The sequence below is a fragment of the Physcomitrium patens genome, chromosome 16, assembly GCF_059467195.1.
Source record: "Physcomitrium patens ecotype Gransden chromosome 16, ASM5946719v1, whole genome shotgun sequence".
NCBI lineage: Eukaryota > Viridiplantae > Streptophyta > Bryopsida > Funariales > Funariaceae > Physcomitrium > Physcomitrium patens.
In genome coordinates, this window is record NC_143425.1 from 9,182,981 (window position 1) to 9,203,508 (window position 20,528).

A 20,528-nucleotide genomic window follows, 5' to 3' on the forward strand; every position below is an offset into this window, starting at 1 on the left:
CTTCAGTGAGGCGAATGCGCAGCTGAGAGACTAGAGCTGTCAATATGAGGGGAAGAAGAAAACGAAAGATCACTCAGGAAGGATATGTTCACTCAGGGTAGTCACATTCTGCATGCGAGAATATAGAATCAGGCAAAATAAAACAACTTCTTCTGGTGTTGGCATTCGAGAAGAGCGGACGTAAATGGCAGGTTCATGGATTTGGGGGCATCTCGCCGGGTTGATGCTAATTATTTGTGGCTTGCATTTATTGAGGTATTGCCCAGATCTAGTGCCCAACTTCGTCCTCTCGCTGTCAAATATTTTTGCATGTTCGAGGGTGGTCCGTAAGAGTACCTAGATTTCTCGCAACGTGAGAATGCACATTCGTTCTGTGTCTATGTCTTTTTTCTTGTCTGAGAGGCATTCCTTCTCTCTTAGAAGTAGATAGTAATCATTCCTGGCGGAGTAAAAAGTTTCTTTGCTTCCGTGTCACATGGATTTCCAAGCAAGGTTTGTATCGAACGACGGCCGTGACATCCTGAGCACCGTTAGGTTCCTGCCGCTGATGTAAAAGAACATGATAGGCAGGAGTTTGCCTCTATACCAAGTAGGACGTTTTGCAGGGGCATTTCGTTGCGGGCTACGTCACAAAAACTTGGCCAATTGTTAAATCCTTGCAATCTGGCAACATGTTGCACTTTTGTCTCAAGCTTATTCTCTCATTCTTCTAACTTTGCCCTTGTCTCTCAGCGACCAGCCAGGAGTATCTTTCCATAATAACCATGGTAGTTTCGATTCGAATGTCGGAGAATTTTTTCATAGCGAGACGAATTCAAGTGGGCAGGAAGTGTTGGTGGATTCGATAGATCCATCGATTGTAGACTCCGATCAAATCAGTCATTTGTTGGTACGACTATGGAAATCGGAGGATCCAAGTGAGTTCTGTTCATCTATTTGTTTGTTTTCAAGCTTTGTGTAGTATTCTTAGATCCTCACCTGCAACTAAGATTTGTAAACCAACAAGAAGTGACGACGTCGCGGTTAATCATTAACTTAGCGGTTTCTTTCGAAGCTCTGTCTCAGAAATGCCTCTTTTGACGTGAGGATAATTGTCAGCCTTAATGAGCTTGTGAAGTATGTGAGTCGATCTCATTCACATGCCTGGTTTCAGATACGCGTGGGAAATCCAGTCACGCAGCAGGCTGGGTTTCAAGACGATTTCTGGTACAACACCCTCTAAACGCTTCACCATCAGCATTGATTGCAGCAGCACCAACACAAGCTCCTCCCATCGCACAGCCACCTCTAAAGCTTCCTCCTGCTCGGCCACCTCGCGTGTCTCCTCCTTTACAACCAGATTTACCCCCTTCACAAACTCCCCTAGCACCCACAATAGCGCCTTCGCCTAGTTTATCGCCTCCGACTCCTTCTCGACGTTTATCTCCAGCACCATCCCCATTTTCTTCGTCTCCAAGGATTGCCTCTCCCCAACGAAGTCTGCCTCCCTCACCGACACCAACACAGCTTGCTCCTTTCAATGTGCCATCCCCCTTGCCTGGTTTTTTCGAACCCACGCCATCGCCCTTGACTGCTCCAGCTCCAGTTCCTGTACCTGCTCCTGCACCTGTAAATCTAGACCTTCAGGCGTTGTTATACTTCAAGGGGCGTTTAAATGCAGATCCGACTGGAGTTTTCAAACTGTGGAATAACTCTTACAACCCAAATCCTTGCAACTGGGTTGGGGTCTCATGTGGCCAGACGGGTGAGAATACTGGGCGCGTTATCTCGGTGAGTCTTCCGGACAAAATGCTGGAAGGAAACTTGACAAACTGGAAGGAGGTAGGGGATCTTTCATACTTGGAGGTGCTAGATCTCAGTGGGAATAGGATATTTGGGTCCATCCCAGAAGAAATTGGCACGCTGAAGTACCTGAGGGTTTTGCGTCTCAGGGGAAATTCTTTCCGAGGACCGTTTCCTCAGATTCTTTCTTCATGCACGAAGATGGAGGACCTCGACGTTCAAGGGTGTAGCATCGTTGATGTCTTTCCAGAGTTGCTTAAAAACTTCACAAATTTGGCTGCTCTGAACTTGGGAGACAACTCTTTTACAGGGACAATCCCAATATGGTTGGGGTGGTCTCCTGTCTTGCATTACTTACACTTGGGGGGAAACAGACTCAATGGCGATCTTCCGATCACTTTGTTGAATTGTACTACCCTCACGTTTTTGAACCTTTCGTCGAATAATTTGACGGGATCTGTTGATTCCATGGTTGGGAACTTGGTACGCCTCCAAAGCTACCTGGACTTGTCGCACAATCGACTTTCTGGTAGGATTCCTTTCGAACTTGGAAACTTACGAGAAGTTGTGGGGATCAATCTTTCAGGAAATTCCTTCACTGGAAGTATTCCGCAGAGCATCGGAAACTGCTCCAAGCTGCAGAGTCTGGACCTTTCTGATAATCAGCTCAGCGGAACTTTGCCAGAGACGCTCAGCTTGCTTCAAAACCTCAATCATTCGTTGAACTGTTCCCACAATGACATCGAGGGGCTGATTCCTGGTAGCCTTGGTTCTCTTCCTAAGTTGACCAGGCTTGACCTGTCACACAACAAACTGACGGGACCAATACCTGAAAAGATTGCAAATATGAGCTCGCTCATTTTGTTTAACGTCTCTATGAATAACCTCAAGGGGCATATACCAGACATTGGAATATTCAGAAACTTCTCTTACGAATCGTTTCTCGGTAATCCTGATTTGTGTGGCAGACTGGTGGGTCGGCCATGTCCTGGTGAAGAGGTTATTCCACAGGGTAGCATTCATCATCACAAGAAAGGTCCCGGGTTGATAACTATCATCGGCGCTGCTGCTGAGGGGATTGTCCTCATCATCTTCGCCGCGCTCCTGATTCGATATATCATCCATCGCCGGCGTCCAGTGCAATCAGATACTGTAGTTCTTTTTTCAAAGTACTTCAAAGCCTTGAAGCTGACAGCTGAAGAGATTGAAGCAGCGAGAGCATTCACAGACTCAAGTGGGAGCGTGAGCGGGGTGTTCAGTCGAAGTTTGAGTGGGAACATCCGGCGGGCTGCGGGTTTCAGCAATATCGAGAAAGCAGTACTGCCCGATGGGACCGTGTTTGCGGTCCAAGACTGGAATATTGGAAAGTTCAGGAAAAAGGATCGGCATAAGATTGACACAGAGATGTTGAATTTCAGCAAGATTCGGCACCGGAACTTGGTCAGGCTCATGGGATACTCCATGAAGTCTAGCAACCTGAGCTTGCTGATGGAATTCATGCCCAATGGAAGCCTTGACTTGCATCTGCATCCTCCGGGCCAGCACACCTGTCAACTCAAGTGAGTTGCTGCATTTCACGTCTGCCTCATCGTTCCTGTGCCTATGTCTGCATTATGATCGCTGCTACAATATTTGAATTTTTCATGTGTTTGCATATAATCTCGATGAGCTCAACTTGACCGGGTTGTGGCAATCACGCGTATAGGTGGAATGAGAGGCTCCGGATAGTAATGGGCATCACAACAGGCCTGGTATGTCTGCACCACGAGACCTGTGGGAGTGCTGTAGTGCACTGTGACTTGAAAGCAGCCAATGTGCTTCTCGACTCTGATATGGAGCCTAAGCTGGTGGACTTCGGAATGGCTAGACTTATCAAGCGGAACAGTAAAGGTTTCACTGCGGCCGCTTGGGTCGGATCCTCTGGATATGCTCCCCCTGGTAAATCTCTTCTCATGTTCACTCTCTCGCACAATGCATTTCATTTTGTATTGGGTTACTCACAGTTGGAGGTGAAGATTTGTTTTGTATCTCTCCAGACCAGGTGTCACTTCTGAGCATTTTGTTTGTGATTGTATCAGAATATGGATTCTCGAACGAATTCACCATGGCAGGAGATGTTTACAACTACGGAGTGTTGATCTTGGAGATTATCACCGGCAAGAGGCCCACGAGTGAAGAAATAGGAGTAGGGGTGACTCTACCCGCTTGGGTTAGGGATTTGCGAGGCCAAGGCAGAGAGCAGTATGCGGTTGACATGAACCTATTCCAATCTGCTGACGAGACGCAACTCAACCAAATTTTGTACATCATGAAAGCTGCCATTATGTGCACTTCTCATGTGCCAACCTCCCGGCCGAGCATGCTGCAGGTTCTAGGCAATCTTCAAGAGATGCCAGAGTGTGCTGCCGAAGACCAGGAACTAATCCCGGTGGAAGCTTCAGTTGACTCTTCTTCCCAGAACCAGGATAGTTGAACATCACTGACAGTATCACCTCATTATCACCACCACCATCCCACTCCTTTCGTGACATGCTCTGAAGAAGAATCTCCGAGGTGTGGTCTTTACGTAGAATCATTCAATTTTTTTTCTTTTGCTAGTGTAGTTATCCTGTTCATTTCATCTTGTTCGTAAAAGCCCTGAAAGAGGGGTGTCGAATTTAGCGACCACCAGTTAAGTATTGGTGCGCTTGTCTCCATGTTAGTGCCCATCCCACTGAGAGAATAGCCGTCTTTAAGAAAAGCTCTGGTTCTTTGAGATGCAACGTCGGCTTTCCGACAGTGACTGGCCAGTAGGAACAGTGCCGCGTGCGGCCATTGATTTGTACCATCACTTGAACAATCCCTAAGCAACATTGCTTCTCAACTGCTCCTTTGTGCTCCTTTAAGCTCCATCTGATGTTAGGACCACTTATGCAGCATTAGTACTTTGTTTTGAAATGCCACGTTTCAAAGTTCTAGGAAACTATCACTTCAGTATAATTTACTTCACATCGACTATGAGAGCACACACTTGTTGCTTGTCTCGCCATGAGAAACGATTTCGTCAATTTGGGCATCTCAAAGTTGAACAACCAATTAGAATTGATTGTATTCTTCATCGACAACGTCGTGTACGCTCAAATGTTGCGGGAATGTTCCAACGTGGATAATGGCGTGTTTGATAACGTTAGGAAGGCCTTCACGGCCACCTTTTACTGGATGATTCTGGAAGACAGTGTGGCGAGGGCGTGAACTCCAGGGGATCTCACGCCGCTTTTGAAAAGTAGGTGCTCACGAGTATAGCGTTAAATTCGTTAGGATGTGTTGGATGCGGAGTCGTCCCCACCAATCGGGTTCTGGAAATTGTGTGTTACCTCTTCCGAATGCGTCTTCATGGAATTCTAGATGCAGCGTCGTCGTGGTAGTTTCATGATTTCCTCATTACTGCGCCATGGATATGCTGTTGCAGCCATTTAGGCCGCGTTTTCTTTCTAAGCGTGCGTCAGGGTGTGATCAACTCCAGTGTGGGCGTCTTCCATCTTTTGATTTAGGCCTTGCTCGACGCTTCACTCCTGTTGGGTGCAGAATATCTGGTAGGATTTTGAGGTACCCTGCAATTAGACGTGTGCAAGGAGTGTGTAAGAGCCAAGGGAGTAGAAGATGTTGTCATAGACGCTCTATTGTTCGTATTCCCTTATCCTGCTCAGACTGCGGATGGGAAAGATTTGGTTGTAGCCAAGGGGATATTTGGAGATTTAAGGCACCGGAGCGAAGTGCGTTTGCGATTGCCCATTTCGAACAAGACAACAGAAGCCGAAACGAAGGTAATGCAACCAATCTCGAGAATGAAGACCGTCCTCCCTTCAATCTTGACCTCGCTGTCGTCCTCGCCGGGTTCGCATTCGAGGCTTATAATACCCCTGCGGTGCGTTGATCCGCCTCACCCTTATCTTGTTTTTTTTTTAATTATATCTAGTGCCCGATTGGCTGCACTAGCTTCAATTACATCATTTTCTTCCAAGCTTTTGTAGAATAGGGCGATTAGACAATCGAATGGGCCATTGTTGCAATCTTAGTAGTGGTCACAGTTTATTTGCTGGACCTTGACATCCAAAATGATGCGCTTCGTACTAGACGTGATTAACCGTAGTATATCTTGCAGGAGAATGTGGGTGTGCAAGAAAAGGATGCAGGTGACTGCGAGACAACCTTCTTAGCTCAGTACGAAACAGAACTCTACCACGCCTTCCTTATTAATACTCGATTCATCTGTTTAAATCTATTTAGGGTTGTGGATTTAACTCTACTAAGAAATTTTAAGGTTCAGATTGATGGAATTGGTACTGCATGTAGTATTGTAACGTTTGGCAGTCCACCAACAGAGTCTTAGCTTAGCGTAGTCCTGATGTCTAAACAAACTAAACCAGTAGCAATTACTTGTAATTTGCTCGCAGGCATTTCCTACGTGAGGTTTACGACGGGCAAGTATTCGTAAATTTGAAGAAGGGTATGCATTTTCCCGGGCTTGATTTTTGGGTAAGTACTAGAGCAGAGACTGGGCTCTTTTCTTCTGCGTGCGTTTGAAGTGGCTTTGTTAGCATATCTCATCAAGCTAAGCCTGCAGCGAATTGTGTGTTGAAAACAGGGAACCAGTGATCCTTATGTTGTATTACAAATTGGAGGCTGTGAAGCACAAAGTAAAGTCATCTGGGCGTAAGAAGCTTAAGACCAGCTTTCCCATTGTTTTCGGCCTGCTTGCTTCTTTGAAGTTGAGATAGTATTAACCTGAATCGCACCGATTTACCCGACTTATATCTGTCTTGATCAAAAACTTCTTGAGGGTTCAGAACAGTTGGAAAGTGGAAAATGGTTTGTCAGATCTTTATATGTCTGTTGGAAAAAGAAAACTATGGAGCTTGCTAGCTATGTATCGTTCAGCATGAGTGACAGTTATGCATATATTGTCATTGAATCCACTACTTTCATGTACTAGCTGACTAATTTTATTTGCCTACCAGCACGAAAGATCCTATTTGGAATGAGGAATTAAAGCTCAACGTCCAGGATCCGACTTCGCAGATTTTGCAGGTTTGTATGTGCTGGTTTGTTTTCTTTCGAAGAAAGTTCAGGAAGGGACTGATACAAAGATAGCATAAGTAACAAGGACACTCAAAATTTCTAATTTCAGTTTTATATCTTACACATTGTGAAATAGCTATGCTGTCTTCTGTACGTCGTTGAACTGTCGTTACATGCCAAACCCCGATGCGAACAGTCTGGTGTCGTTGTTCCAAACGTGTGTTCTTTGTTCGCAGGTTGCAGCGTGGGATGCCAATGTAATCACCGCTCATCGTAGAATGGGAAACACCGGATTGAGTCTTAAGGATTTGTCGGATGGTAGGTCGTTAGGAGTTCAAGCACTCAATTTTCGCTTTTGAAGGCTTTTTGTGAGCCTAGAAGTAGCATTTTTTAAATAATTCGAAATTCAAACATCAATCCACTGGTGGATTATTATCATGAGTGGTGCAGGTAAGAAGCACGAAGTGGAACTTAATCTAGGGGGTATGGGTGGAGGTGGTGCTATTCAGCTCGAGGTAATTTCCTGAAGTGATTGGAATCTATCGTAGATTTTGGTAGTATACACATGAAGAGGTTGATCCATTACGAAGGGCTAGATTTGTATTTGATTTACTAATTGTTGAGAGATCTCATTAAAAGAAACCTAGTAGAAAGTACTGGGATCCTGGTCATTTTGCAACTCAAGGTGAAGTGTAGGGTTCTTTATTTGTTGTTTCCTTCTCTTGGATTTATGTTTCTTTACTCGGTAGAATCCTATTTGGACCAGCACATAACTATAACCATAATTCATTTTTGCAAAAAGGTTTCATTATTTATATATGCCGCCATAATTTCAGGTTCAATACAAGAGCTTCGCTGAAATGGATGCAGAGAGGAGCTGGTGGAGTCTGCCTAGTTTGACTGACCTTCTTCACATCAGAGATGTGGAAGACGCGTACAAAAAAATATTTGGAGGGGATGGTATCAAGGCGAGTGATTTTGTGAGGTCCACCCTAGGGTCGCTACCATTCTTACTCGAAAACGAGAAAGATGTTACTCCTGAAATTCAATTACAGAAGACACTCGCTTCAGAGGCGAAGAATAATAACATTCAAGGTAATGAGAGTACAGTGGACTCTTCGTTGAAGATAACTGACCCAAACACTGCACAAACTTCCCAACCATTCGACTGGTTCGGTTTTGGAAAACCTGAGCAGGAGGTCAACAAGGAAAACTTGGACCATGAACATGATGATGACGGTGATTATGTAAGAGCCGTTGTGCAGGCTGTAGGAAAAACATTAGCCTCAATTGGAGTGGATGTTGGAAGTCTTGCTCCCTTAGATAAGAATACCTTGCAGGCTGAAGGGGAGACCATCCGCAAGCTTGGTTCCGAGTTTCAGAGCAAGGCAGAAGCAAATTATGTAGATAGTGGGTTGGCTATTCCTAATGAACAACTTGCGGAGTCACCAACTCAAAATGACTCGCAGGTAAGTCGTCTATATTTGCTTGCAGCTGCCACTGCTGCTGTGAACAAATTTTGCTGAAGTTGTAATATAGGTTGATTCTAGCCTCTGATATTCTTCGTGCGCATTTCCTACAGGAAATGCAACCAATGTTTGAGCAGTTGGAGAAAGCCTCGAAAACTCTGCTTCAGAGCACGGAGAACTTTCTAGGATTGTGGGCTATGGTGGCCCAGTCGTTTCCTGGAGGTCAGAATCAGGAGGACAAGAATGGTACTCTTGTAGCATCTGGTCAGGCACCAGTTCAAACACAAGGTGCTGTCAGTAATGACGAAGCTAAAGCACTTGAAGGGGAATGCGAAGATGATGTGGAGACCAAGGCTAAGCGCGAAATGTTTCAGACTGCTGAAAGTGCAGTGGAAGCATGGGCAATGTTGGCTACGTCTTTAGGTGGCCAAAGTTTTGTCAAATCAGAGTTTGAGAAGATGTGCTTTCTAGAGAATCGAAGGACAGATACTGAGGTGAGTATGAGAAGATTTGTAAGACCATGTTTATACACAAGAAAGCAAGATGCTAGTTATGTGTATTGTTCACACCTCTTTAACCTAATATTGATCTTTTCTTCTTCGAGTCTTGCTATTCATGATGCTCTGTCCTGAGATAACGTAGACATATCGATGCCTTCGTTGTGGTCGTTGATATTTGTAAACGTGGACATTGTGGAAGTTTATGTATATCTCTCTGCTCCTCGCTATTCATTCAATGTTGATGTATCGTTGTGCTGAATAGTCATTTGTTGACCAGGTGGCCATTTGGCGTGATGTAAAACGCCGAAGATTGGTTGTTGCATTCCGTGGAACAGAGCAGGTACATCCAAGGCATCCTGCGTGATATCGTTGGATTCATATGGAATTCTATGGGTTTACAACTAACCTCAGCTGCAAATTGATTCTGTTTCTCTCTTTGCATCAATTATTCGATGATCTTACATGTGTTAACAATATCAAGTCCTCCAGTACTTCTTTGCATTTCTAGAACTAGATAGCGGGTTTGCAAATATCCTTGAACTGATACCGACTTGCATGATAATTGGCATTGGTGCAGACCAAATGGAAGGACTTATCTACTGATATAAACGTCATCCCTGTAGCGTATGAAAAATACCATGTTGCACACCTTTCCACTTAATCCAGTTTCTCCGACTTGTGAATCTTCTCCGAGTTTGAACATGGAAGAACTTGTGAACAGAGAATTAGCTTCTATGTTTTCACATTGTGATTAGTTTGTACAATTTCTAGGAATATATGCTTGTTCCAGGTTGCTGTGCCCTCAAGTGTTTGGTATTTCTGGCTTTTTTTCTCTTACCAGGTTCAATCCAGAGCGCATAGGTGGCGACTTTAAGGAGGAAGTCATGGTACGTTCATGAAAGACTTGGTTCCCTTTTTTCGAATGAGTACCTAAACCAAGTTTCTTGATTGATGTCGATGAATTCCCAATCTAATTGTTTCTACATTTTCGTACAGGTTCATGGCGGTTTCTTGAATGCCTATGATTCTGTGAGACGGCGATTAATGACTCTGTTGCAAGCCTCACTAGGTGTCAGGTTGTTGCATAAAATTTTCTGATCTGATTTCTGCGGACAGTAGAAGTCTCGCATATTAACGCAGATTAAGAGCTTGTCTTATGTGTGGTCTAGAATTTCATTGAACCGTCTGACTTTTTATAAATCAGAAATGATGCTCCTTACCCACGATGCTTTACTTCGCAACTTTTTTGACAGGGATATCGATACCAATCCCGGTCAACCCTGGCAAGTCTATTCAACAGGTCATAGTCTCGGTGGTGCATTGGCCACTCTGTTTGCTCTTGAGCTCTCTTCGTCAAAGCTAGCCAAGTAAGAGCTGATCGTCACTTTTTCACCGGCGCTCTCTAAAATTTCCAGTAGTTCTAAAAGCCTGCTGTAGCTTTTTTAAAAATACTCTTCAACCTTCTTGATGTTTCTCATCTCAGTTTCCACGTGTGCATCATTGCGATCTATTTATTGTTCTTTTACAGCTCTGAAAACTCGTATTTCTCGATTCCTCTCGATTCCTTTAAAAGCTGGAATCCTGTAGCTAACTAGCTTCTCACGGATTATTTTTAGTTCTTGTTCTAACAACGGAAATATTTCAGAAAAGGGCATGTACAGATCACAATGTACAATTTTGGGTCGCCACGGGTTGGGAACAAGCGATTTGCAGATGTATACAACAAGGTAACTAAACCGAATTTCGGCCCTCATGCAAAGCAAATTTGGGGTCTTCTGTATTTGCTTTCATATTTCAGTTCGAAGTTCCGTTTTGTGAGCATCTATTGCTGTCTCATGGTTTGACAACTACTGAGCAACAAAACTTGTGGGACGTCAGGTAGTGAAGGATAGTTGGCGAATAGTAAATCATCGTGACATTATACCGACTGTACCCAGACTCATGGGCTACTGCCACGTCGCCCAACCTATCTATCTCTCAGCCGGAGCCCTGACTGATGCGATTGTAAGTCTTATTTCACCCACTTCAACCTTGCCTTGCCATGCCATTTGAAAGTCGTACACTTCTTTCATCATGCCAATCTCTCTCTTTCATTTTCGAATTTGTCTACTGCATGAATAAAAAGTTTTGTATTGCAAAATGGTGCGATGTGATTCACCCGTTATCCATGTAAGCACGAATGTTCTTGAAACTACGAGTGGTATTTTGTAGCAAACCTGCAGGTTTTCAGAGGTGACTTACTCTTAACGTTCATGTGCTCAGCTTGAACGTGACCTCCTAGAAGACGGGTACCATGGAGATGTCATTGGCGAAGTTACTCCCGACTTTGTATTTGAGAACGTAGTGAGTTAACACAATCCTTGGCAATAAATTTGCTGTGTACTGGAACTTGATCTTTCAGGCGCAGGATTGCAAGTTGCTAGTTTTCCTTTCAAGTATCGGTTCCGCAGCTTTGTCGGTCATTATTGACAACTTGATCATGCAGATGAAAGGAGAGAGGAAGATGCTTGAGAGACTCCTGCAAACAGAGATTGCAATGCTGCGCGCCATTCGTGATGGGAGTGCTCTGATGCAGCATATGGAAGACTTTTACTACATCGCTTTATTAGAGGTTAGCTCCTCATTCACCCCAAGTTGATCTCTGCTAAATTTTGCACCCAACATAAGAAACATTACTGTCGATATCAGAATCTTGCAGTGATAAAAATCAAACAGTTTGGACTTTTTTCCAGTTTGAGATTCATATCATACGTTTAATGCACTCCCTAGCTTTGTTTAAACCATTATAAGAATTTTTTTGTGACGAGGGATTCAAAGCTAACGTGAGCTTGCTCATTTCGCTGTATGTGTAGCGCGTGGAGCAGAAGATGGCAAGCAGATTACGATGAACTGATCGTTTGTTGAGTTTAGTGTCGACCCAAATTCTGTGTAGCCTTGATATTGGTGTACTTTCGGCTTGCCCTGAAACGCAGTTTGGCCGGTGATCTGATTGCCTGACAAGTATCGAATGGTTTTTCACACATCAACAAAAGGGGGTATTATCACAGCTAGAACTTGGAGTACTACTGGAAATCTAGGTATCTATGGTTGGTTGCCTTACCAATACTTCTCATAACACCCATTGTGTATCACTATCTTGACTAAGCTTTGTTTTGTTGCTATTGGTAGTGTTGGTTTAGTGTGCAACAAAAGCAGAATTCAATTCGAATTTTGGAAATGTGAACTACAGTGCAATCCATGTAAATTTAATGCTATCTATTTCCTTTACCTATTCATCTTATTGATAAATGATAATCCAAAACATGTGAGGTTGGATTTCAAAATCTAATTATGGTTTCATAATGAAATAGTTTTTTTTATATTTATGATTATGTAAAAGAAATGATACAAGAATAAAACGTATCATCACAATTCTATTTTATATCTATATTTTAAAAAATCATAGTGTAATACAATTATCCTAAGCAATAACTAACAAACTAGACCTACAAAAATGATTGTATTACACTATACAATTATCCTAAGCAATAACTAACAAACTAGACCTACAAAAATAATTGTATTACACTATACAATTATCCCAACACAATCAAATTTACATGAAATGCAGAAAAACACAAATGATTCCCATGTATTATTATCTCAATCAATTTCAAGTGCAGCATAAATATTGATACATATTTCAACACATTATGCTGAACCAACATGTAATGTGTAACAAATCCTCTGAGCAAGTTTGTCTGATTCCAATCTGTTCTTTTCAATCAACCTAGTAATCTCTTCGTCTGAAGCAACTGTAGATTTGAAGTTGTTGCATTTTGCAGTTTCTAAATTTTCTGCATATTTCAAATTACAAAATTTGCATGTTGAGCAAGCTGTTGGTTGCCGAGGATTTCCATACACAGTCATACTCAAACCCCCAAAATGTTTTGAGTTTTTTGCTTTGCATACTCTTTCATAGTCCTCAACTCTTTTCTTTAATGCTTTGGCATTTTGAGGTGAAACATGCGGTATATCACCTCTCCATCTTTCTGCTTTCACTCGGACTACTAAACGTTTTGTTTCATTTTGTGCTTTGGTAAATAGTTCAAATAATTTTTTTTCCATGCTTTCCATGTGACAATTGAACCCTTCCTTGAGCCCGTTTTCAAGTTCATTCTCAAGTTCATTTACAAGTTTCTTCTTAAGTTCAAGTTGAACTTTCTTCTCTTCTTCCCTAATAACTATTTTTCTATTGTTTTCAACATCAAAGGGAGTTACATTTAATGTTTTATTTCTCTCTAAGGAAGAGCATGCTCTCATTGATGTTTTAGTATTGTCTAGTTCTAAGATTGGTTTCATATTTTCATCAGATGTGATTGTAGACCTTGTTGTATTTGCTAGTTTTTTTTTCAATACCCTATTGACATCACTGTCAACTTTTATCTTTGATCTTCTAGCATTGGCACATAATGATTTCCCCAAATCATCAGATGTTTGAGAAGCTTCATTAACACTTGAATTTTTTTCTATTAATATTTTTGTAGGACTTAGAATATGATTTTCATTCAAGACACAAAAATTTTGGGCATTTTGAATTTCATGCTTTTCGTTTTTCAAATCATCAAATGTTGCTGAATCTGTCTTTTTTACACATACCCCTGTTTCTATCAGCTTTTCTCTGAGGAGAATCTTTTTATTTTCATTAAAGTCACCCAATTTTTTAATACCATGCTTTTCATTCTTGTTGTAAGGGTATTCAAAAAAATTGCTAGAACTCATAATTTTTGTTGAATTGTGTTCAAGTGGATGCTCATGTTCAAACCTTTGGACTTGAACTTCCAAAGAGTCTAAGTAGGCATCACCATTTAAGATTAAAGGAGTATGATTGGGAACAATATATTCTAAGTTGTTGCACAAATGCTCTTCTTCAACTTGTTGTAAAGAAGCCATGTTGCTGTGCATTTCTTGTTGCATGTTGTGTACACTTTCTAAGTGATTTTCACAAAACCCCAGGTTACAACTACTTTCCATATTTGCTTTTTCCCAGTTAGAAATATTTTCATCCATTTCATCATGTTGACCTTTGAAAAATTTGTTATTATTATCATCATCATAATACAAACCAACTTGATTTTGTTGAATTGGAACACCAACATTTTCAACATTTTGCATTAAATGGTCAACTTCACACCCATTATTATTTTCAAAGGATAATCCCAAATCCCTTGAGGTTGATACCATGCCATCTTTATTTTCAAATGGCATGTTAGTGTAGAATCTACTTGTCGGCGTTATTGTATGAAAAGAACCTTCCGAAAAACAATCTTGAGGTTCATCAAGACAAAAATCTTGAGGTTTGTTAAAACCTACATCTTGAGCTTGGTAATGATCCAAGTTTTCTTGAATCTTATTATCAATTCCATTGGCCAAAGATTGTATTGAACACTTAGAATAATCCCTAAAGGAATTCTCATTTTCATCACATGTATTGTATTTGGTGGTAGTGGTGAAATTTTGAAGTTGGGTCATTTCAAATTGAGAATTGGGTTCTAAATTACTGCAAGTTCCTTCTCTTTGTTTGCTCACAACATCAAAGTCAACCACAATTTCTTTGTAATTCTGATTCATGTTTTTATGAAATTTTCTTATATTCAAATCTAGTTGCAATATTCTAGGGTTGGAAGCGTTGTTTGCAGCTGTTTCTTCCAAATGTTTAGAGTTTGAAAGTTGTTTCATGTTTGTTGATACCAATTCAAAGCAATCTGTGCAATTGTTACAGTTTATCATTGAAGGAGTCTGGCTTACATTGTTGCAAAAAAACTTTTGACAAATATAATCTTTGTCACTGCTCAAACAAGGATCTAAATTGAAATTATTTGGGAAAAAGCTAGTGGCATTATTAACATCAACATGGTTTGATGAGGGATTTGATGGTATTCTACTAGATGGATTGTTTTCTGACATAATATTTATTGATGCATTTTTCAACCATCCGTGTCGTTTTGTATTATGTATGGAAGCAGTTGGATTAGCTTCTTCTTTTAAAAAGATGTCCATTGTATCATCAATTTGATATGATGTTGATGGTGCTATTTAATCCTCCACCAGAACAAATTCAATGTTTAATTTGTAAATCGATCTGATACCTCATTGATCTTGTGGAGAAAATTGTTTAGGGTTTTAATGCAAATTATGACAACTTTCATATTTTTTATTAGAAATGAAAAAAAAAAAACATTAGTTATTTTAATCAGTAATTTTCTGACATACTATTCAAAGATCAAAATAAAAAACACTACATCCAAATTTGATGACTTTTTTTGTGTTTTGTACATCAAATATGATTTATGGATCTGTTGGGATGAAGTTCAAAGACAGAAAATGTTTCATAGACCCCATTGTTATTGTTATTGTGTTTGTGTACAGCAGAAGTATCACCAAATCAATCCAATTCGGATGTGAAATTTGTAGCATTTTTCAAGTTGATGGTTTTCAAATTATAGATGTTTCTTAAGTTTTAGGTTGTCAGGTTTGTGAGATAAATAAATAGCACAATAGATACATTTGAAAATAAATAAAATAAATAAATAAAAATTACAATGTATGTACCAATTTCGCTTTTAAATTAGTGAAAGATTCTTTTTTCATTGTGATGATGATAAATTATCAAATAAATAAATTATTCTTTTTCAATGCTTGAGCATATGATGTACATTGCATCCACACAAAAAAAACAAATAAATAAATAAGAATATACATTGTACAACAGTATCTACTTTGTCATGAATGTTTGAAAAACTCATCAGTGTTTATAATTTTATATTTTTCTTTAAGTAACACAAATTCAGTACTGTGATAAATAAATTTGAAGATATGTGAAATGCAACTTCAGGTAAGTGTCATACAAAATAAATACAAATGCACTCAGAATATTGAGTTCCTAAGATTGCATTAATCATATTATATAAAAGAAGCATAACAAAGTCTGATGTCTTTTGCTGAATATCTTGAACACATATGATTTTTTTTATGCCATTGGAAATCAAACATAAAGACTTTGGATTATCCACAGGCATGTACTGCAAATTTGTATTTATTTTTATTTTATTTTTTAATTGGGAGTAACAGAAAAATGTAACATGAGTAAGAGTACATTTTTTGGCTTACACAAATTGATAAGCAAAATAAAAATAAAAATAAAAAACTATACTATACTATGGACCTCTTTTATGCCATGTTTGTATTTTGTTTCTTACTTTGTCCATTTGCATATGTATGGTGGGAAATGAATATATCTCAACTATGTTATGCTAAATTGATCACGTATGTGTGTGAACACTAATACAATGTTACACAGTGTTGGCTACCTCTTTGGGAAGCAAGCAAGCTTTGTCTCGCACCTTCAGACCAGGATCCTCATCCAACGAAACGAAACAAAACGAAACCCATTCAAAGTCAGTCACCGTCACCGTCCTCCCCCATTTCCACAATCCCTGCATTTTGATGCCTTTTGATTCTGCAATTTAGGTCGAATTTTTCCCTCCCCACACAAACAAAATTAGGATTTGATCCAACTGATGGTTGTTATTGTTGTTGTTGTTGCTGCTGTTGTTGTGCCATTCAAATCCAACAACCCTGAGCCTCAATCACAGGTCTAAATTAGCCCTCTCAAGTTGTGGACATAGAGGAAGTCAAACAAACCGTGGGCACTCACTCAAAACACTCATTATAATTAATTAACTAACACCCACTGGGTTTGATGTTTTCCATCCAATGTTTAAAAACATCCTCTTTGTATTGAACCCCACTGGGCTGTTGTTTCATGGAGACAGACTTGCCACCCAGTTGGGATTCACAACGATGTTTAGATCCAATATACATAACCAACACATTGCTTTCCAAAGCTTGTGTATCGGTCTCGTGCTTCAAAAGGGAGCAAAACCCACACAAACACAACTAGCACTGCGTAATCTACTCGCTCGACCACAATCTTCCACCCAAAAGAATGAAGCATCCTCAAGAGCTATATAAATGAGGATGCTTCATTCTTCTGGGATGCAAGACTAGGAGCTATATATATATATATATACATGTTCATATATTCATCCGCAATGACTAAAATAGCCGTACCAGATCTGACAAACCAGATCCGACCGCAAACCCTAATTCTCGTGGAGGGCGAAGAGAAAAATGGATTCGTGCTATATATATTTTTTTATTTTTTATTTTTTATTTTTTTTATTTTTTTATGAGAGCACGACTGCGGCTGCAGTCACGAAAAAGAGACGCTGATGGCCAAGTAGAAGCGTTAGCGAGGCGACGAAGTATCGGATCCCTGTTGCGTCAGATTAATAAATAAAGCACCACCCGAATGGTTGCCCGCACCTGGATTCCTGGTGCCCTCCCTTGCATGGCGTTGCGTAAGCCTGTGTCCCAAAACCTCCCGGTGTCCGTTTTGAAATACATACTTTCTTCTTCGTTTTTTTGAGGTGCTGCCCGTGAAATTGTGGTTCGCATTCACACGTGTGCGAAAGGCGTGTAAAACTCCCAATAATGCAACAGAAGCTGGGGACTTACACGTGGGCCTTGAGCCAGCTTAGTTATTTAAGAAGCCCCACTTTTCGACATTCGAATCCCAGCTTATCCATCCCCCCACCCTCCCTAGTTAAAATTAAAAACTAAAAACTAAAGTCCTACGTGGACCACGCCTCCCATTGGCTCCCTGCTCCCGAATGCGGCTTCTCATCCTGGCCGTTGGATGTAAATACCATAACTAGCCATCTCCACCTTTGGCTGTCTTCCTTCCTTCGTCTGCCCATATTCGTCGCTGTGAGTTGTGGCCGTATGATTATTATTCTTACTATTATTGTTAACTTGGTAATGTTGTGAATCGTGTATCTTCGACAGTCATTTTGTTCACACCATTCTCGAATGCGCGAATATAAATATAAGACTTCAGGGGCCAAAAATTTCCAAAAATAAAAAAATAAAAAAAATAAATCTAACATGAACAGTGTACTGGTTTTTTATTTTTATTTTTATTTTTAGTTCAATGGGGGTACTAGTATTTTGTTCTGTTTCAGTGATGTTGAGATTTGTGGTGAACAGTTTTTATAATGATGGTAGTGTTGTATGGGTTGATGCAACTAGTGGTGTCCTAAAATATTTGCATGAAATTTGGATAAATGCTATGAATGGAAAAGACTAGTGTGAGTGTCTATTATGAATTTATTTTGTGTTATGAATTTATGAATATTTGGTATTTCAAACGTGTTTGGTCTGAGGCCATCAAATTAGACATTTCCACATAAATTCACACTGTGCTCTTTCGAAAATAGTTTTGAACAGAGCATGATTTATAATAAAACTTTGAGTAGTGATGGCATGATAGGAAAGGTCAATGATCTGGAATTATTAATGTGTATTTTTTTGTCACTTCAGAATGTATGCACACATTTGTATTATTCAAGTAAGTTCCATTGCATAAGGCCCTATTGTTCTTTTAAACACGCTTTCTCTAGTCTTTCTCATTTTTATTTTAAGATAATCCAACTCACATAGGAACATCAATGAAAAAGAATTAAGTATAAGATTGTTTGTTTACCTAGTAGAGTAAAGAAAGTAAACAATTTATTAATACCTTTTTATCATTCATATAAACTACATCATACATATTTTAGCCAAGGATCCGTTGAATATAAGTTGTCTTTGTGGTTAATTGTGTGATTGTCTATATATGTATTAATGCCACCACAATTTTTGCTATTTCCATCACAACCCCTTGAAAGTTTTTTTTAACTACTTTCGCCACAATAAATAATTTTGAGTGTACTGTATTTGTTGTTCAATTGACAGAATTTTGTCATATTATATACTTTTACTATCAAATCATGCTTATGAACATACACACACACACACACACACACATGTATGCAATAATATTTGCTGATCTGCCCATAGTCAACAACATTTTGTAGGCACCTTGGATCACAAAAACATATACTCAAGAAACTTTGACAGAAGTTTTGTTCATTTGTTTCCTTACAAACTTAACACATGCTATCATTTCAAATGATGGATTTGAAAAAGAAAAAGAAAAAAGAAAAGAAAACTAGATGCATGCTTTTACATCCCAACAAAATTTCATGCCAAAGTCAACAATCAAATGAAGGGGAATGAGTATTATGGGTCTATGGCATGGTTTGCATAGAAACTCCTCAAAAAGCGAAGGAAGAAGGGGAAGAATTAACAACATCAATAATAAAAATAATAAAAATACTATATGGGTCCCCACCCCTACCCAACTAACTCTCTCTGCCTCCACAAAACAAACAAAACATAACAAAACAAACCAAGGCTTTGACTATGCCTATGATGTTGTAGGGAACAGACACTGTGCAGAGAGTTTCAATACAGTCTTTTTGAATCTTCATAAGTTATAATAATAATAATAATAATAATCAGCCTTTGTGATTGTATCTGATTTATTCTATTCTATTCTATTCCATCCCTCATTTCTCTAGATGACTTTCCCAAGAGTCTGCAGTTGCTTTCCCCATTTGTGATCCATATTCTTCCAGTGAAAAGTTGGGATTGAAAATATGCTCCAATTTGCAACATCCAGGTTTGTTTTCAAAAAAAGCATTGGTTCTAATTCTTGTAGCTGTAGGTTTTGATCAAAGTAGCTATTGTTATACTTTGCAGAATCATATCCAATGAAACTACGTGCATTTTAAATCTTGAAAAAATAGGAAGAGAGAATTGGTGAAATATTTACTTTGGTGCTTTTAGTGAGAAGATATCAAATTCTACATGTCAAATACAAGATGAATCCACCATCCAGTTCTCAAATTCATACACCACTTCACTTCATCCCCCCCTCTTTCTTTATTATTATTTATTATTATTTTTTAATTTTTTGTTCTTTCTATTTTGTTATAACTTTGTGTTAATTCCATTCAACAGCCATAGTTGCTTCCACCCATCTTAAATTCTGTAGACTAGACAATGAAAACTTTGAGTAAAGCACAGTTTCATTGAACAAATTATATCACACACCAGATATCCTCTTTACAAGAGATTGAACAACAAAAATAATGTTTAAAACAATGGACAAAATGAAGTAATCACATTCATCAGCTGTCTGTTTAAAACTTTTTTTTGATACAACTTTCTGGACAAATGAGAGTCAACCCAACCCCTGGTTTGTTAACAGCGTCTGGACCTGGCCTTATACTAAAACAATAAAAATAGGTGAAAGAAATATGTGTGTGGGTATATATATATATATATTGAAATAATTTAGAAACTAATAGTAATCACAATAATAGAGCTTTGGGAATATAGTCCCTTTTGATTCTTATTTCTCATGGAAAAATTAACATGAGAATCTATTTCACTGAATTTTTTGGACAAATGTTTGGAATGATTAGTCACAACAAGAGAAAAAAATGCTGCATGCTGCTCACCTTACTACAAAAAATTGATGGAGAAGATATTATCTCAAAATAATATTAATAGTAGTGAACACCAAGCAGCAGGTATGGGAAGGTCACAATGTATCAATGATTTGCTGTACTGCAATTTCTTACCTCCAGAATCTCTAGAAACTCAAAGACAATAAAAGATTCATATTGTGTAAAATAAAATAGAATAGAAAATACACAATGAGATGATGAATAAAAACAACCCCTTCATGAAGAATGACATTTGTGTGGGGCAAAGATACAACAACAAT

General features: G+C 39.4%; 2 protein-coding genes across 4 annotated transcripts; both read left to right on the forward strand.

Annotated features, from left to right (window-relative positions):
- The first annotated feature begins 41 nt into the window (after nt 1–41).
- On the forward strand, nt 42–4,645 carry LOC112293273 (uncharacterized). Its single transcript, XM_024542503.3, has 5 exons — nt 42–255; nt 733–917; nt 1,154–3,341; nt 3,488–3,720; nt 3,861–4,645. Exons 1-5 carry the CDS (start codon nt 185–187, stop codon nt 4,253–4,255), a joined length of 3,072 nt encoding a protein of 1,023 aa, XP_024398271.1. The 5' UTR covers nt 42–184; the 3' UTR covers nt 4,256–4,645.
- Nucleotides 4,498–12,082, forward strand: LOC112293274 (uncharacterized). Of its 3 annotated transcripts, none has more exons than XM_024542511.3 (19): nt 4,498–5,686; nt 5,924–5,982; nt 6,216–6,297; nt 6,407–6,474; nt 6,780–6,849; nt 7,077–7,158; nt 7,291–7,355; nt 7,677–8,309; nt 8,423–8,803; nt 9,087–9,149; nt 9,387–9,433; nt 9,651–9,696; nt 9,806–9,885; nt 10,063–10,176; nt 10,455–10,536; nt 10,688–10,813; nt 11,072–11,152; nt 11,295–11,420; nt 11,662–12,082. In XM_024542511.3, exons 1-19 carry the CDS (start codon nt 5,213–5,215, stop codon nt 11,695–11,697), a joined length of 2,715 nt encoding a protein of 904 aa, XP_024398279.1. In that variant the 5' UTR covers nt 4,498–5,212; the 3' UTR covers nt 11,698–12,082. The 3 variants fall into 3 exon arrangements, 1 of the variants encoding a protein (XP_024398279.1); XR_016507084.1 differs by having other exon boundaries at nt 4,643–5,686; nt 11,021–11,152; XR_016507083.1 differs by having other exon boundaries at nt 4,643–5,686; nt 11,032–11,152.
- Nucleotides 12,083–20,528: the final 8,446 nt, after the last annotated feature.